This window comes from Rhinolophus sinicus, chromosome 14 (assembly GCF_057876585.1).
Source record: "Rhinolophus sinicus isolate RSI-liver-muscle chromosome 14, RSI-T2T, whole genome shotgun sequence".
In the NCBI taxonomy this organism is placed as follows: domain Eukaryota; kingdom Metazoa; phylum Chordata; class Mammalia; order Chiroptera; family Rhinolophidae; genus Rhinolophus; species Rhinolophus sinicus.
In genome coordinates this window covers 58,091,222-58,107,215 of record NC_142514.1, presented here as the reverse complement: position 1 = coordinate 58,107,215, position 15,994 = coordinate 58,091,222, and the positions used below count along the sequence as shown (strand labels likewise).

Below are 15,994 nucleotides of genomic sequence, written 5' to 3'. Positions count from 1 at the left end.
ATGACTACTGGTATTACTTTAGCCTAAGAAAAGGATTTCTTAACATGAAACAGAAAGCAGTAACCACAAAAGAAATTATTGATTCATTCACTACTTTTATAAATTAAAGTACTAAATTAAAAGGCTAACAATGAACCTGAAAAAACAATTGCTTTTATAACAATTGATCATATATATATATATATAGACACACACACACACACACACACACACACACACACACACACATATGGAGCACTTCATGAATTTGCATGTCATTCTTGCCCAGGGGTCACGCTAATCCTCTCTGCATTGTTCCAATTTTAGTATACTCATATGTGCTGCCAAAGCGAGCACGATATTTATGTTTATATATTAGCATTACCTGTTCTTTGTTAACCAAAGAGTTCTTAAAAGTCATTTACACATAAAGAAAGAAGATAATACTCAATAATATAAGAAGAGAAAGCTTAGCTACTCTATTAACCAAAGAAATTAAACTAATATATTTTCCCTATTGAATGAGTAAAAAGGATGTACCCAGAATGCTAATAGTAAGAACTACTGTGATTTGAAAGATTCTTTCTATTTTAAGTTACAGTTTACTGTATTTTATTTTTACAACAAGATTTTATAGTTCATGAAAACACTGCATTTTTTAAAGTAGCTTACGGGAACATAGTACACAAAACGTAATATTCTTCAATAAAGAGAACATGTCCACGGAAATAAAGGGAGGTCTTTTCTCTCTAATGGAGTTCCTAAAACCTGAGAGTGCCTCTCTCCACCCTTCCACTTTGTACACCTTGTACCTTGTACACCACCAGTTTGTCCCTGCTCCTCTCCCCTCTCCTGCATTCTGTCTTTCTGTCATTCATGCAGTTTTTATTTTCCTTGTTTTCTGGTCCTCTGCTGTAAACATAAATGCAAGAAGCAAAATAAAGGACTAGGTAATCAAAGGAATATCAATAATGACTGTTGCTGCTGCTGCCGCTGCTGCTGCTGCTACAACAACGTTATTATTTAATACTTATTAATGTACCTTTGGGACCAGAGGTGCCTCCCTTTTAATAAAACAATTAACCCTCTGCATTGCTCTCAGGCAAGGCCAGAAAATTAGTTATATTTTTCCGGTATTAAAAGTGGAGAGAGACGGAAAAGGAGGATACACCTAAGAATTAGAGGTTGGAGAAGGGAGTCCAAAGATCGTGGATTAAAATAAAGTGGCTACAAAGTATGATTCCTACAATTTGCCTCAGGATTATTTCCCCAGGTTAGGTGTCTGTCTCTATGCTTTACTCTCCACTTGGAGAGACAACCAGGCTTTTATTTAGCAAAAGCCTGCCAAAAACTAAATGAATGGGTAAACTAAAGGATTAATGAATATTTTAAATTTTATTCACTTATACAGAGGGTGCCAAAAAATGTACACACATTTTAAGACAGGAAAACTATTAAAATTGTAATACTCAATATATACCGATAACAAAAGATGAATACAAGTCACGTTTGACTTCTGCAGTTATAAGAGGTGCTCAAAGTGGTTACCATCACCGTCCAGACACTTCTGATTACAGCAAACTACTGCCTGAGCAACATTGACTAAAGTGTCCACTTGTATACATTTTTTTTGGCATCCCCAGTATTAATGTTCACGGCAATTTGTTGTTTCTTCTTTTTAGTCCTTTTTAACACTTGCGTAACTAAAATTCTTAGAAAGAGTTGTTAGTTTTTGTAATACTTCATCACATATTTATCTTCTAATTCTGAGTCATTTTCCTTATCAAAAGATTGTGTAAAATACTAATTTGAATTATCAATTTTTTATCTGATTTAATTTTTCTACTAATGTTTCATTACTTGAAAATTCTTCTAGTTTTTATTAATTTATTACAACCTACTGTATTCTAATCTTGTCAAGCCTGAAAAAGCTTCTTATTCATAGATTTTTATGTCTCTACAAATTGTATGTATTATTATCTCTTCTCTCCTTAGTTTTTCCAATTTACATTACTTGACAGGATCACATTAATTTCCATTAATTTTTCCTTCTAAATGACATACTATGAAAGTTTTTCCCTTTTATAAATAATCAAAAATAATCTCATCCGTATGCATTCACAACAGAATACTTATTGTAACAAAAGATATAATTAAATATGTTCAGATTTGAATTTACTACACATGTCCTTTCTTTTCATTTTTTATAAGTTCTGTTGCTTAAAGCCATAGATATCATGAACAGTGAAACCACAGAGATTGTTATTCTACTATCTGGAACACTGCCTGGCACATGGTACGTGTTCAATAAATATCTGTCAAATAAAGAAACATATAATTACTTGTGGATCACCAATTTGGAAGTGACAGCTCCTTACTGTAGTACCCACTATTCATTTAATAACTAATTTAAAAGTACCTTTGCTCATCTTGTTGACAAAATTATTTTCTGGCAGCATTAATATTTAATAGTAACTATCAATAATGATAATAGCATAATAACTGAAGCATATGGTACTTACAATGTCAGGCTCTAGTTTAACTTACATATATTAACACATTTAGTCCTCACAACAACCCAAAGAATCAGGTAGTATTATTAAATTTATTTTGCATATGAGGAAATTGAGGCAGAGTGGTTATAGTCCTATAGCCAGAAGTGGAAAAAATAGGACTTGAATCCAGAAACTAAACACTATATTACTTCTCCAAGAGCTATCTTAACTCTTAGATAGGCTACGTCTTTTACTCCAACTAAATTATAAGCTCTTTGAGGAAAGAGCTTTATCTTTTACTCCCTGCAAACATGACTACAACCGTAGCACTTTATACAAAACTGCCTCAATAACTTTTTGCTCACTTTAACTTGATTCCAATAATTTAAAAATTAATACCTTATAAATTATTATAACTATAATTTATTAGCATATTTATATTTGAATAAGATGTGAAAGATTAGTAGGCAACATCTTCATGTCTAGTGAGACAATGAAATAATTTCAAGTTGAAAATGTCCAAGAAAGTTTTCTGAAGCTATGAGCTCCCTCTGTTCTTTTCCACTGCAATCAAACCTTCCTAACAGAGGAGAAAATGGAAAACATCTAAACTAAACACAGATGACTATTTCTAATTGAGATGGTGGGTGCCAATAATAGCATTAGACTTTTTGAGGGCTTTTGGATTTTGGTTGAGCATTTCCTATGTGCCAATCGCTGTGTTCTGAGATTATAGGGAGGTCAAATCATTTTTTCTGTTAGTACTTTTAATCACAGAGATTCTGTTAGTACTTATTTAATATTATAATAAGTTCACAGATGCACAAAATTGGCTTAAAGTGACTCCAGGTCACACCAAGATGTAGTGGGGCTGGGACCCTGTCCCCTGCCTATACTTGAGTAACTAAAGTATTCTAAACCGAAGGCTTGATGGGGGACTGTGCACAAAAAGCTAAAACAAATCCTTTTTCATAATCCAATTGTCTCTGTCTCCTTCACTGTCACGCCACAGCCACACTCTATTTGGGCATTCCACAGTCTGAATTTTATTTAGGGATTCACTAGGTTAGGAAGAGTGAGAAAAACCACCTGCCTGTCTGTATGAAGCCACAATATATCCATTCCTCTGTGACAATACCTTCTTTACACCCATGACAAAGGATGAACAGAATGACAAATTTACACAAGCTTTGAAAGGCGATATTTGCAAATAACAAAAGACAAATTTCTATTAGATAAAGTCCTCTCTAAATACAGACAAATGGCACTCACAAAACAGGTAAAATTTGGTGTAGCTATAAATGCCTACCAAAGCAAATATAAATGGAATCCATTTTATGCACCTCCTGTAAGGATAAGACTAAGCAAATGAAGTTAAAATTGGTAACCCAGAGAGATTTGAGGCACATCGACATCTGGAATCGTTCTTCAAATGTTTGGGGGCTTGATAAAAACCCCAAAACACATTAAGCCAGAGGATTTTTATATCCATGAAGATATAAATTTAATCCACATGTTTCTGATTTGTTTATACTTGAATCATTCAAGGACTGTTTGGTAAGTGCTGTCTCAATGTCTATGATATCTTTGGGCATGTTTATAGATCTTTCTCCATAAAAACAGAAAATTATGTTTTGCCAAGAGTAAATGAACGTAAAATACCAAAGTATTCCAGACTACCATGCATATCTAAATCAACAGATTTCTGTGTAAATTCTCAACCCAGCACTGTCTTTTTTTAATTGACTGGCCTTTGAGAGGCCAGTTTTTACACCATACACTTCCATGAAGGGAGATAATGTACTTAAATGAGTTCAATTCTAAAGGTCTATATATAGCTCAACACATTTATCAAGTCATACTGTAAACCTATGTGTAATAAAGTCTATACTTTATATTTAGATAACGTATGAATAAATGGATTTCTTGAAGATTGTCCTAAGGAAATAGGCTTTGAGACAGAAATCTCATGCAGAAAGTTTGCTGAGGAGTGTGAAGCAGTGAGGGACGCAGGATTTGGCAGAGGGAGAAGCAAAACTGCAATTCAGGTGCAAGAAAGGCCTCAGCAACTTCTGCAGCTTAGATGACCTTTCAGAAATGTCCCCCAAACGAGGCAAAGAGGTAAGTTCTCTATATGCCCATATCCACCCATCACTGCACACAGAAAGACCAAAGAGAGGAGAGCACAGCCATGGGCTCGGCAGCTCCCTTCGGCGGAGGATAATTTCGCCAAAAGCAAGACTTACCAAAAAGGGTATCTGGATGGGGAATCACAGTGTCCACTAAACAGGCTGTTGGAGTTTTCTGAGAATTAATCCTCTGTAAGTGTAAAACTTACCTAGTCTTTTAGTCTGATTAGCAACGCAAACTAAGTCATACTCATATATACACTCAATCAGCTGGTAGAGACATTAGGTAAGCAAGCCCATTTCACAGAAAATTGTCAACTCTTACTAGAGAGATTTTTATTTACAACAATGAATAACCAATATCTGTAGGTCTTTACTCAAATAAAGTTTCTCCACTTGTCTCCTGGCGTGACCCCCTCAAAAAGAAAACATCAATAAAAATAAATACATTTGGGGTGGGAGAAAGTGTATGGGTACAGAGAAAGGCAGTGCTGAAGATAATGGGGCAAAAATAAGTTGCAATAAGTTCTATCACGTAATTATTGTCCTTTGCTTTCAATACTTCCCATTCAATACTTGGTTCCTTAGTTTATTCATTCAACAAACATTGGTTTATGGCCTGCCATTTGTAGAAACTAAAATACAAACTACTAATATAGAACCTAGCCACCAAGGACCACTGAGACTAACAGAGGGAATTTGCATAAAAACAAATTATTGTAATACCATCATAGTAAAATAACACAATCATAGTTTATCCGTAAAATTTCTCTGGGTGCTGACAAAATTCCTAAATTCTAGCAGCAGATTCAAACTGTAGAATGTAAGGATGCTCCAAGACTCCACTTCCAACTAATACTCCTGGGGAACCTCTGAACACATTTCCCCTGCTCAGACCTCTCCCAGAATAAATTCCAATTTGAAGTATGAGAAGCATCCCGGAGGCTGACTAGCTGAGTCCAAACCTCATCGGCAGAGTGGCTCCCAGGTGGTAATGAGTACGTCACTGACTGAGTCCTCCTTTACATGAAATTCATTGAGCGAATTCCTATCGACCACAACCATGGGCCAAGCATTGGTCTAGCAATAAACAAGGTCCCTTTCTTGAAGGATATTACATGCTAGAGGCAGAAGTCAAACAACAACTAAATAAACAAAAAAATGCATGTATTCCGTGTTATCAGCTATGGCTAAGTGCTATGAGAGAAATCGCAGAGGAAGGGAAGAGGTAAAAGAAAGGGTGCTTTTTAAGACAGCCTAGACAGAGGAAGTGATATTTAAGAGAAGAGTTAGGGCGAGAACACCAGGGCTCAGAGACAAGAATGTGCTCTCAAATATCCTAGACCCGGTCCCCTGCCAGCTATTGTCATTGACCTCAGGCCACTTATTCCATGTCCACCCAAACACAAAAGCAGCCTGAATTCTCATACTATAAACTACATTAATATAGCTCTAAAATATACTGTTTCTTCTTAACATGAATTTTGAGTTCTAAGTGCCTGAGTTGTTAAAGAATTTTGTAGAAGTAGAACCCAAGTGTCATCATCAGTCCTTTATCATGGCTGCTTCCACATTGCAAACATGGGAGCATTCCCCACTTCATAAAGAAAACCAGCTAAAACAATTTAAGACAATATTGCCTCTAAAATCAGCAGCACTCCAGAACAAACCAAAAAGGCCTACTTCCCAAGATCAAACCTAAAACTATAAGAGTCCATTTTCTTTCTAGTTTTTAATTTCTAATCCATTAGAAGCTCTTTAATTTAGTGCAGTTAGATCCAAAGATAGATTAGCCAATTAATTTATTTTTTTTTAACTTTGGAAAGAATTTACACATGTACACATTATGTATATACATGTTTATACAGTTTCCACATTTTTCTTTTTACTTAAAAACATCTTTTTGGTGTACTGGCAAGTGCGTAAGACACATACACAGATTGCCATTACAGTTCTTAAATATGAAAACGAGGGCCCTCCTTTCAAAGAAAACAATTTTCACTCAGAGTCGAGATGTTCTATGATGTTGTTTTGTTCCATCATTTGCCATTAGCTCTCTAAGACCTGGTCATTATGATACCAATACCTCTAGTCATTCAGTCAAAATCCAATTAACTGACTAAGTCTTTCATTTATATCTGACAAACGTCTTAGTGACCAAATGTTTAACTACATTGACTAGAAATACTAGCGTTAAGAGTAACAACCTTACAAAAATCAAATTCAAACTCTACGTATGCAGGAGAACATGTTTCTTAGGAAAACTCACCTCCATTAGAAATCATTTTGTTCTTCATATACTTTATACTTCTTTTCCCAATTCAAAATGATCCTCTAACCCCAAAGAGAAGTTAATCAAATGTGTGGCCTTCTAATGAAAGATCCCTGAAGTTTAATAGTGTCAGAAGTCTATAGTTGCTAACTTAGAGAACAGATTAAAAATTACCATTTGGTTTCAGTATTTGCTTAATTAACTCTTACCTACAAAACTCAGCATCCCCATTCTGGTCAATCATTTGCAATCTCTTGACATTCATACCACTTAAGTTACAGTCAACCAGTCAACAAGTATTTATTGCTCTACCAAACTGGTGAAATAAGCATAGCAATAATAATAAATTCCTGTTAGGGTTACATATTCTAGAAATGAAACATCACAAAGAATCTTACCTGTATAAAGACAGAAACAAAAATATTAAGAAAATGTTACTTGAAAGTGCTGGCAAATGTCTTTTTCCCCCCTCACTTGAGAAACATCAAAAGGATATCTTCAAGATTTATTTATTAGGGAAAATGATTTACCTACTATGTACACAAGACAATTTTATAATTGCCATTTGACTCTCAAAAATTTTGTGTTAAAATATTGATAAATGGAATTATCAGCTAAAAAAATGCCTATTGCAGTTTCCTGTATTTTTCAGTTGTGATTGTAATTAAGTTAATTTATATGTGTTAACCATATAAATTGGTTAACTATAAAATCCAGATTTTGAAAATCTGAAAAGTCACTGACAAGTTATATTTTAAGCTAATATTATGATTTTACTACATTTCTAAATCTCAATTCCTAAAGATACACACATATTTCCTCTTAGGAAAAAATGACATATTAAATTTAAAAAAAAACTACAGGGGATTTTTAGGGCAGTGAAATTATTCTGTATGAGACTGTAAAGGTAGAAACGTGTCAACAGACATTGGTCAAAACCCACAAGATGTAAAACACTCAGAGAAAACCCTAATGTAAACTGGAGACTTTAATCCATAACAATACATCGATAATGGCTCATGAATTATAACAAATGTGCCACGCCAATGCAAGATGTTAATAATAAAGAGGACAAGGGGTATAGTGGGAGATGTGAGGGGGCAAATGCGAACTCTGTGCTTTCCACTCATTTTTCTGCAAATCTAAAACCACTCAAGAAAAACAGTCCATTAAAAACAGATAGAGAGGATTCAAATAAACATCCTGATCATCTTGCCTTCATACGGGTTAAACTCAATCGTCAAAATTAATAATGTACCCCCTTTGTCATCAGCTACAAATTTAAATCATTTTAGAAATTATGCCACTGTCGATAAGTGTCAATGCAATAAATCATGTCAAGCACAAACTCCATCTGCATTTCCTCCTCTTAGTGTATGCACATGTACCTTTATTCTAGTTTCAGTCCTGAAAATAACAGTGAACACAGGTGGAAGAGTGTGTACAGATGTTCATTAAAATTACAAAACCAACAATTCATACTTATCAATCCAGATAGAAGGCACATGGTATAAAGGAAGGCATTGATCTAGAAACTGTCACTATCATAGTACATCTATGGGAATCTAGAATCTTGGGTGCAGAGGTATTTTTAAAACTAAGAAGCTTTTAAAATATAGGGTGGAGAACAACGGCTTGGTCATCAACCTCTATGCAATTCCTCCTAGGCATTTAAGGAAAAAGGGAGAAATGTTTCAACTGAGATACTCATGTTCGGTGTTATTTTGGCATTCCCAAGCCTGAGTTTTTGATGAGGCCTCCATTTAGAGCTGTCTGAATGGTCTTAAGCTAATGTCCAACGCACTTGTGTCCAGACCACAAAAGTATAAATCCGTTAGTCTGAACTTGCCGTGAAGACCCAAGTGTCCACAAGAGAAACCAGGAATTCAAAGAATGCTTGAAACAAAATATCAATCCATCAAGGAGTATCTGTGGTAGATACCTACAAGGCATCTAACACAGAAATCATTTTCACACTAAAAAGCATTTTAGAAAGATTGCTACATTGGTGTCATGGGTATATCAATAATTTATAGTTAGGTGAAATGTTGACCCCAGAAAATGTTTCATGACAATAAAATTATGTTTCCATTAGGAGATATGTTCAAAATATGAATAAAATTGTAATATCCATTTTAATAGTGAAGGAAAACAAAAATTCAGGAAAAGACATTAGAGAAAAACATAAATTCAAACTAGCCATGGCAAAAGTGAAATTTGCTGCCTTCCACAATGTTACAGTAGTTAGCCTATCACTCCAATTTCTCAAAGTCAAAAGCCAGAACTAAGCAGTTTTAAAGGTGACTTAGAACAAACAAAAAGCAAAGCATTAGTAATTACCTCAGTTGCCCACATTATCTGTCTCCCACTGAATTCACTATTTCATGGTTTTCAGGTTTTTTCCAGAGCTACAATCTTCATTTAAAAAATGTCTTTAAATACCAGGGGTGCCAAAAAGATGTATACACATGACTTGTATTTATCTTTTGTTAGTGGTATATATTGAGTATAACAATTTTAATAGTTTTTTTTTTCCTTTCTTAAAATGTGCATACATTTTTTTGGCACCGTCTGTATTCTCAGCTACCTCTTTTCTCATCTTCTTCATATTCCCTTTCCAACCCCCAAATTAATTTCAGTTTTAGTCAGACACACTTTTTATTTTGGAAAGCTACTCTATTCAAAGTGTAAGAAGAAAAAGGAGCATTATTTTAAGGACATTACCTTTGTGATGTGGCATAAATTAAACTCTTCAAAAATGAACATTAAAGTGATTCCAAGTATTGACAGAACTGGTCTCTGCTATTCAGATTCAAATAACTATATTATGAGCACAGGTCAGACCTGTTTGAGTTCACCTAAAGCCTCCTAAATTAACCACAAACGGGCCTCAAAATGTTGACTTGCCACTAACAGACCCAGCCTCACCTCCCCTTGGTTGGGTTCCTAGGAAGATCACGAAAAAATATTTAAATGCCTTAACAATTCAAGATACTAAATTCAAATGGTGAGAAAATAATATGAATAAAAATACCTATTCAAACATTAAAAGTCATTTTGTAAAATAAATTGGTTATCATAGGTTCTGCCTGCAGCAGCAGCTCTTACAAACTTTTCAGTGCATCAGGGTCATCAGAATTGTATATCAAAACTTCACTGGCAACAATCCTTGGACAATAAGCCTGTTGGATGCTTAGGAAAAACTATATGAGTAACAAGCACCCTCATACTACCATGTAGGGTATAAGCATAACCTTTGTGTTGTATTTACCTTTGTCTCACATCTACCTGTATATCAGCTGTATCACGATCTCTGAATACCAGCCTGTTTCTCCACTGGTACAGAAAAAGTAATGAAAACAATCAGTAGCTCCATACGGAAGGATTTTTTGTACAGAAGGATTTTTTTTCTCTTTGCTTGTTGTCACTCTTTCCATCACAAAGTAAAATGCTTAAGGGAATTAAGGTATACTTATCAATCGTAAGTATTTTTCTTCTACCTGGAAAGTAATAGAAATGACTTGTATTTGTTGATAATTCCTTAACCTTAGCCTTCATTTCCAATAAAAATAGCAAGCTGTCAAATTAGCTTTCAGCCAATTTTTTTAAAGGAATGAAATGATAAGGATGGGCAGAGCAAAGGATTCCTGACTCTCCTGTCACTCACACCACTCCCTGCACTACGGGAATTGTTCCTGGGGTTCTGAACTGGTGATTTCTCCACCTATGCATATAGTTCACTGAAACTATCCAACCATCTCAGCTTATCACCTCCCTTTGCAAGGCGAGGCCTGGTCATTGTGTGTTTAGAACAATCCTGTAGCTAATACACATTTTTTTATAAATCAAAAGTCTGTGTGATTTTCTACCAAGACTAACTGGAGTCCATTCCAATATTGTATTTGAGTTTATCATTTATTTTCACATTTTAGAAACGAATCATAATAAGTATATTAAGACTATGTTACTTCTGTTAATATTACTTTATATTGCACTACAAGCCAGTAATAATACAGTTAGAACTGGTTAGCAAGACATTACTTTCAACTCAAAGCCTCTGAGAAAATAACCATGTGTCATAAATAACATAATTCGGAGCCAGAGGTGAGTGCTGAAATAAGTTTAGAGTAGGAGTAAACTCTAGTATTTAAAAGATTGAACAGTGTTGCCCATCAAGACTAACAATTTTGGAAAAAAAAGACAACAAATCTTGTATTGAACCTGAAAAAAAAAAATGAAAGAAAGCAGAAATTGTCAAAATGTTAGGCTCTTACCAGAAACGGACTCCAGCAAATGCAGGAGACACACATTATAGCCAGGAGCTGGATCACCATTTCGAAATGATGAGACCTGCCTTGTCTGTGCTGCTGACCCTTAAATTTAACTCTTAAAAGTGTAATTCCTGTGATGGCATTGCACAAGAACGAAACACCAAGGGATAAGAGCCCCAGAAAAGAAAAAAGGAGAAGATAAAACCTATCTTCCCAGTCTTTGACGTGTTCTGTTTTGTAGAAACACCAGGTCCTTGAAGCTTGAATTTTATAGTCTCGATGTCCAAGGATGGGCAGCAAAGCTATGAAAACAGCAAACAAGCACACACCACTCAACATCACTTTCACATGTTTGGATGTAATTTTCGTAGAATGAAATATTGGTTTGGTGACTCCAATACATCTCTCAATGGCCATCACACTGCCCAGAAAAAGTGGGCACAGACCAGAGAAGACCATGCTGATACCAAAAATACTGCAAAGGACATTTGATTGGTCAAAGCGGATCCAGTCTTTATCAGAAGCATATACAAATACTGCTATAGCTCCATTGATGAGGTGGCCAAAGAAGTCTGTGATTACCAGGCCACTAGCCAAAAGCAGAAACGAAGCCTTGGACTTCTGTCTAAATCTCTGATATGCCTTCATGAGTATAGCAATGGCAAGACTGTTTGACAAGATTCCCACCGTCATGAAGATTATTGAAAAAAATACTGAAAGCCGGTTTTCCGTCTGGCAAGTTGTATTTGAAAGGAGCCCAGCTGCAGGAGACACTGGCTGCTTGGAATTGTTCATGGACATTGTTGTGGAGATAAAAGCTGGTCGCTCAAGTCATCTCCCTCTCAGACCTTACAGGCTTGTAGTTCAGGTGTCTGGAGCATAAAGAAACAAGAATTATGAGCACTGCCTCACTGCTCATCTGCCATTTAAGAATGGAGGGCACCAGCACCCTGCGGTAGGAGTCAGATTCATCTGACCTATCATAAGCAAGGTTGCATCGTACTGAAAGCAGCACCCATCTGCCTATGGTTCCACATTTCATATTCAACGTAAAGAAGCTACGAAAAGTGAGCCTCCTTGATTAACCTCCATGGCCCCTCTGCAAATGAGCACCTCATAAATCTCTTGACATGGCACAGATTCACAAAATCACTAGCAAGGTGAGATTAAAACCCAACTACGTTTTTAAAAGCATAATAGTCTATTTAAATAACTAGATGAACTTTTAAAGTTTCTGTTTTTTTCTCTGATGGGCTTTTTCCCCAAACTGCAGATTATTCCTTAGATGAACTACCTGTTTGTCAAGTAGACAAAACAATTTTTTCCAAAACTTGGGAGGAGGCCAGAGTGGACCAGCAAGGTCACTTTCGCGAATGTCAAATGGGGCTTCTCTGAGTAAGCTCTAAAACTACGTGACTGACATCAAATAACAGCAAACCACTCGTGTCAGTGACCCACAGGAGGCAGTGGTGGTAGGAAGGTTTTCTGGCCCAGCTACCACCTGTGCAGAATTCCTGGGTCTCCATAGGAAAGGAGGCGAGTCCTGCTCACTGTGGGTACATCTACCCAGATGCTGTTGATTAAGCTACAGGGGATCTTCAGGGGCGCAATATCCAAAACGAAATATTTATCGTGGCTCTTTCCCTAGGGAGTTGAGGCCTGAGTCACAGACCCTGGATAACCAGGACCACAGCCACCCCGCCCCAAACTAATCCGATTGGCGTTTCCCGAGCAGCTTTCCGGGAGGCTGGGAATTCTGGAGCCAGCCTTTCCTAGTACCCCCCGTGGTGGGTCTGGACGAGCCGCCCTGAGGACAGTCGCCTCCTCCAGATCTTACTCACCGCTCGACTTTCGCTGGTTAGTACCCCGCCTCCCTCAAGGGACTGCTTGCAACATCCTTCCCAAACCTCCTAACTTGCTGAAACTTTCTGCGATTGCTCAAACGCCAGAGGGCAGGTTTTCCTCCCACCCCGGGTGGCGCCAAAGGCCTGCGCTGGCCCCGGTGCGGGACTCGTGTTGCGGGCAGGGAACCACGGGGCGCGAAGGGGGTCTCTTCCTTTGTCCACTTCCCTCCTCTGAGACCTTTTCTACCTGGCTGCTCCCCACTCCGCAACTCAGGAGCGGAACAGGTCAGCCAGAGTATCCTTCTCACTCGGGTCACCCCAACTTGGGGCATCTGATCCCAACTTGTCACGCGCAAACTAAGGTGCCCTCCAGGGCAGCCGGCTGCAGCTGCCGGGGATGGGATGGCTAAACCTCAGTCGCGTTGAGCGTTGGGCGGCAGGCGCATGAGAATCCAGCGGTTGGAGGAGTGGTTACCTTTTCATCCTTGGCCGCCCCGAAGGACTCACGGTGGAGCAGAAGAGCGCGCAGCTCCGTGAGCCATCGTGCGCCCGCAGCCGCTCAGCTTCGCTCCTTCGCCGCTGCAGGTTGCCCGGCGCAGCGCCGCCCTCCCGTCTGGCTCCCGCTCCAGGTCCAGTTGAGTGTCCACACGCGTCCCTCCCCGCTCTCCTTCAGCGCGGAACCCGCGCCTCCTTCGATCCCTGAGCACCTAGCAGCGCTCGTAGCCTGGGCGAGACAGAGGGCGAGAGTGACTTCCACCCCCTTCCTCTTCTCCCTCCTCCCCGCCCCCTTTTCAAAGAGCCCAGAGCCGGATCAGGAGAGACCAGGGCACAGCGCCCAGTGCTACGCCCCCCGCTCCCATCAGCATCTGAGCTGCCCTCTCAGCAACCCGACCACGTAGGGAAAAGTTTTGTTTTAAACTCATTTTCAAGCTAAAGGCGCCATCTCCAAGGTTGCACAATAGGAATGTGGAAAGCTGAGGAAAGTCTAGACAGCTGTCGTGACAGCGTGTTGGACTGTCAGATTGTAGTCTGCAAACTGAACTCATTCCAAAATCCAGCTCGAAGAGGATAAAGAAAGCAGGTAGAAAGAAAGATGGTATATTTGAGGAAGGGCTTAGTGGCCAATATCCAGGGGATTAAAAACAGGGATTCAAGCAAACCACGTGTTGTAAATGGAAACGGTCACCGCTTAGGATTCACTGTCACTTAGTGGACTGGACTATGTTTCCAATTTTCTAAATAATGTGAGAAGGGAAAGGGATGTGAAGAATTCTTGAAGGACACCTGCAGGTAAGGGATTAGTAATGTTTTAAAGATTTCAAAAACCTAATGGTGAGAGAATTTCTACTATGTTTACCCAAAGAGATGTGAACCTAACAAGTTTTGTGGAGATCATTTTACGATCAAGAAATATCCACTACTTCATTAGGAATTATGATTTGAGCCATTTTAATAATGTAACTTTTTTTTGCTAATATCGTTTTGATCCATACCTATTAACTGGGTCTCATTTTTCCAGCTAAACATTTATGGGAATCTATTACTGACCTTTGCTCTTTTTATTTTAGTAAAATACTGCCACCACCTATGCGAAAAATCAGTACATAGAAATAAACACTCTTTTCTCCGTTCTAAAAGCAGAAGGGGCCTCTAAATTCCTGGGAATTGAAAAGGATCATAAAATGCTTAAGCAAGATAAAATAAATTAGCCATTAACTATAGAAAAGAACAATTGTACAGTTTTCCCCTGTGGTAGGTATTGGGGTGGTTTTTGTTTTTAATGATAATGATTACAACTTGTAAAATAAAGTCTTACTCAGGTATGGTCAGGGAATTGAAAAATTTGGTTAATTAAATATTCTGGTTAGTAGAGAAATATTATATCTGGATGGCCAGTATCCAAAAAAAAACAACAACAAAAAAAACTATGTAATAAACCACAGTAAAAATATGAATGACATGGAGCACTATTCGTTCTTTTAATGATTAATAGCTCTTAACCACATTACATTGCAATTATCTGTTTACTTATGTTTCTCCCACTGAACTGAATTCCTGCAGAGATCTTGTTCATTTCGTCATCCACACCTAGTACCATGTCTGGTTACTTATCAAATGCTGTTTGAATTCAATGTTACAATCAGCATTTCCAGTATTACAGTTCGAGATCTTGAAAACTCTCCATCTCTCACTAGTGCACCTCACTAACATCAGCAGCTCTATCTACCGGATAAAAAAATAAAAATTTTCATTATTGCAATGTCAAATTATAATATTCATTATGTAGCATATTCAAAAATATTAACTTAGTTTTCAAAGTACTAGATAAACCACATTTTTCAAATAAATTATCTAATTTGCATATATTCTTGGAGTTCGTTTTTTAGAATCCATTCCTTAATCAAGGTATATTTAACCTGAGTAGCAATAAAAGATTCTAAAGCACCAACACCTCTTTCCTCAAGCTAAAAAGAATATATTACAATTCGTAGTAATTCGGGAAATTAAAGAACTACCTACTCTTAAAAGAAACACACACACACACACACACACACACACACACACACACGAGTGCTCAGATAAGGAAGAAGAGCTGCGGAATCAGCAAATGAGGGAAATAAACAGATAAAAAATTAGTGGGTGCTAGGGAATAGCTGATAATTTCTTCTGAACAGTGGTAGTTGGTATTGTTACTTCTGAGAAATGGACACTCACATAAAACTATTCATTTGCACCTTCATTCAACAAATTTCTTGAGCACCTTCTTTGCGTCAGGCACTGTGAGAATAAAGCATACCCTGCTCGAATGGGCTTCTAGGCTAGGGGAAGGCACTTACTTTTGTGGCATCCATACTCAAAGCCTTGATGTGATTTTACATGTCCAGAATTTCCTTTGTGTTAAGTGTCAGCCTGTCTGCAAAAAGATAACATACCATGACAGGTGGGTGCTTGGCAATCACCTTCATTCAGAATTAGATGCTGGACACTTTGCTCAGAAGACGTG

General features: G+C 37.7%; 1 protein-coding gene and 1 pseudogene across 1 annotated transcript in view; both read right to left on the bottom strand.

Moving 5' to 3' along the window:
• Window positions 1–13,922, bottom strand: part of PTGFR (prostaglandin F receptor) — a 33,745-nt gene extending 19,823 nt beyond the window's left edge. The window contains exons 1-2 of the mRNA XM_019743318.3: window positions 13,466–13,922; window positions 11,150–12,018 (exon numbers count right to left, since the gene is read on the bottom strand). Coding sequence (XP_019598877.1) covers window positions 11,150–11,947 — 798 coding nt within the window. The 5' untranslated portion in view covers window positions 11,948–12,018; window positions 13,466–13,922. The remainder of the gene's footprint in view (window positions 1–11,149; window positions 12,019–13,465) is intronic.
• On the bottom strand, window positions 224–336 carry LOC141572514 (U6 spliceosomal RNA; annotated as a pseudogene).
• Window positions 13,923–15,994: the final 2,072 nt, after the last annotated feature.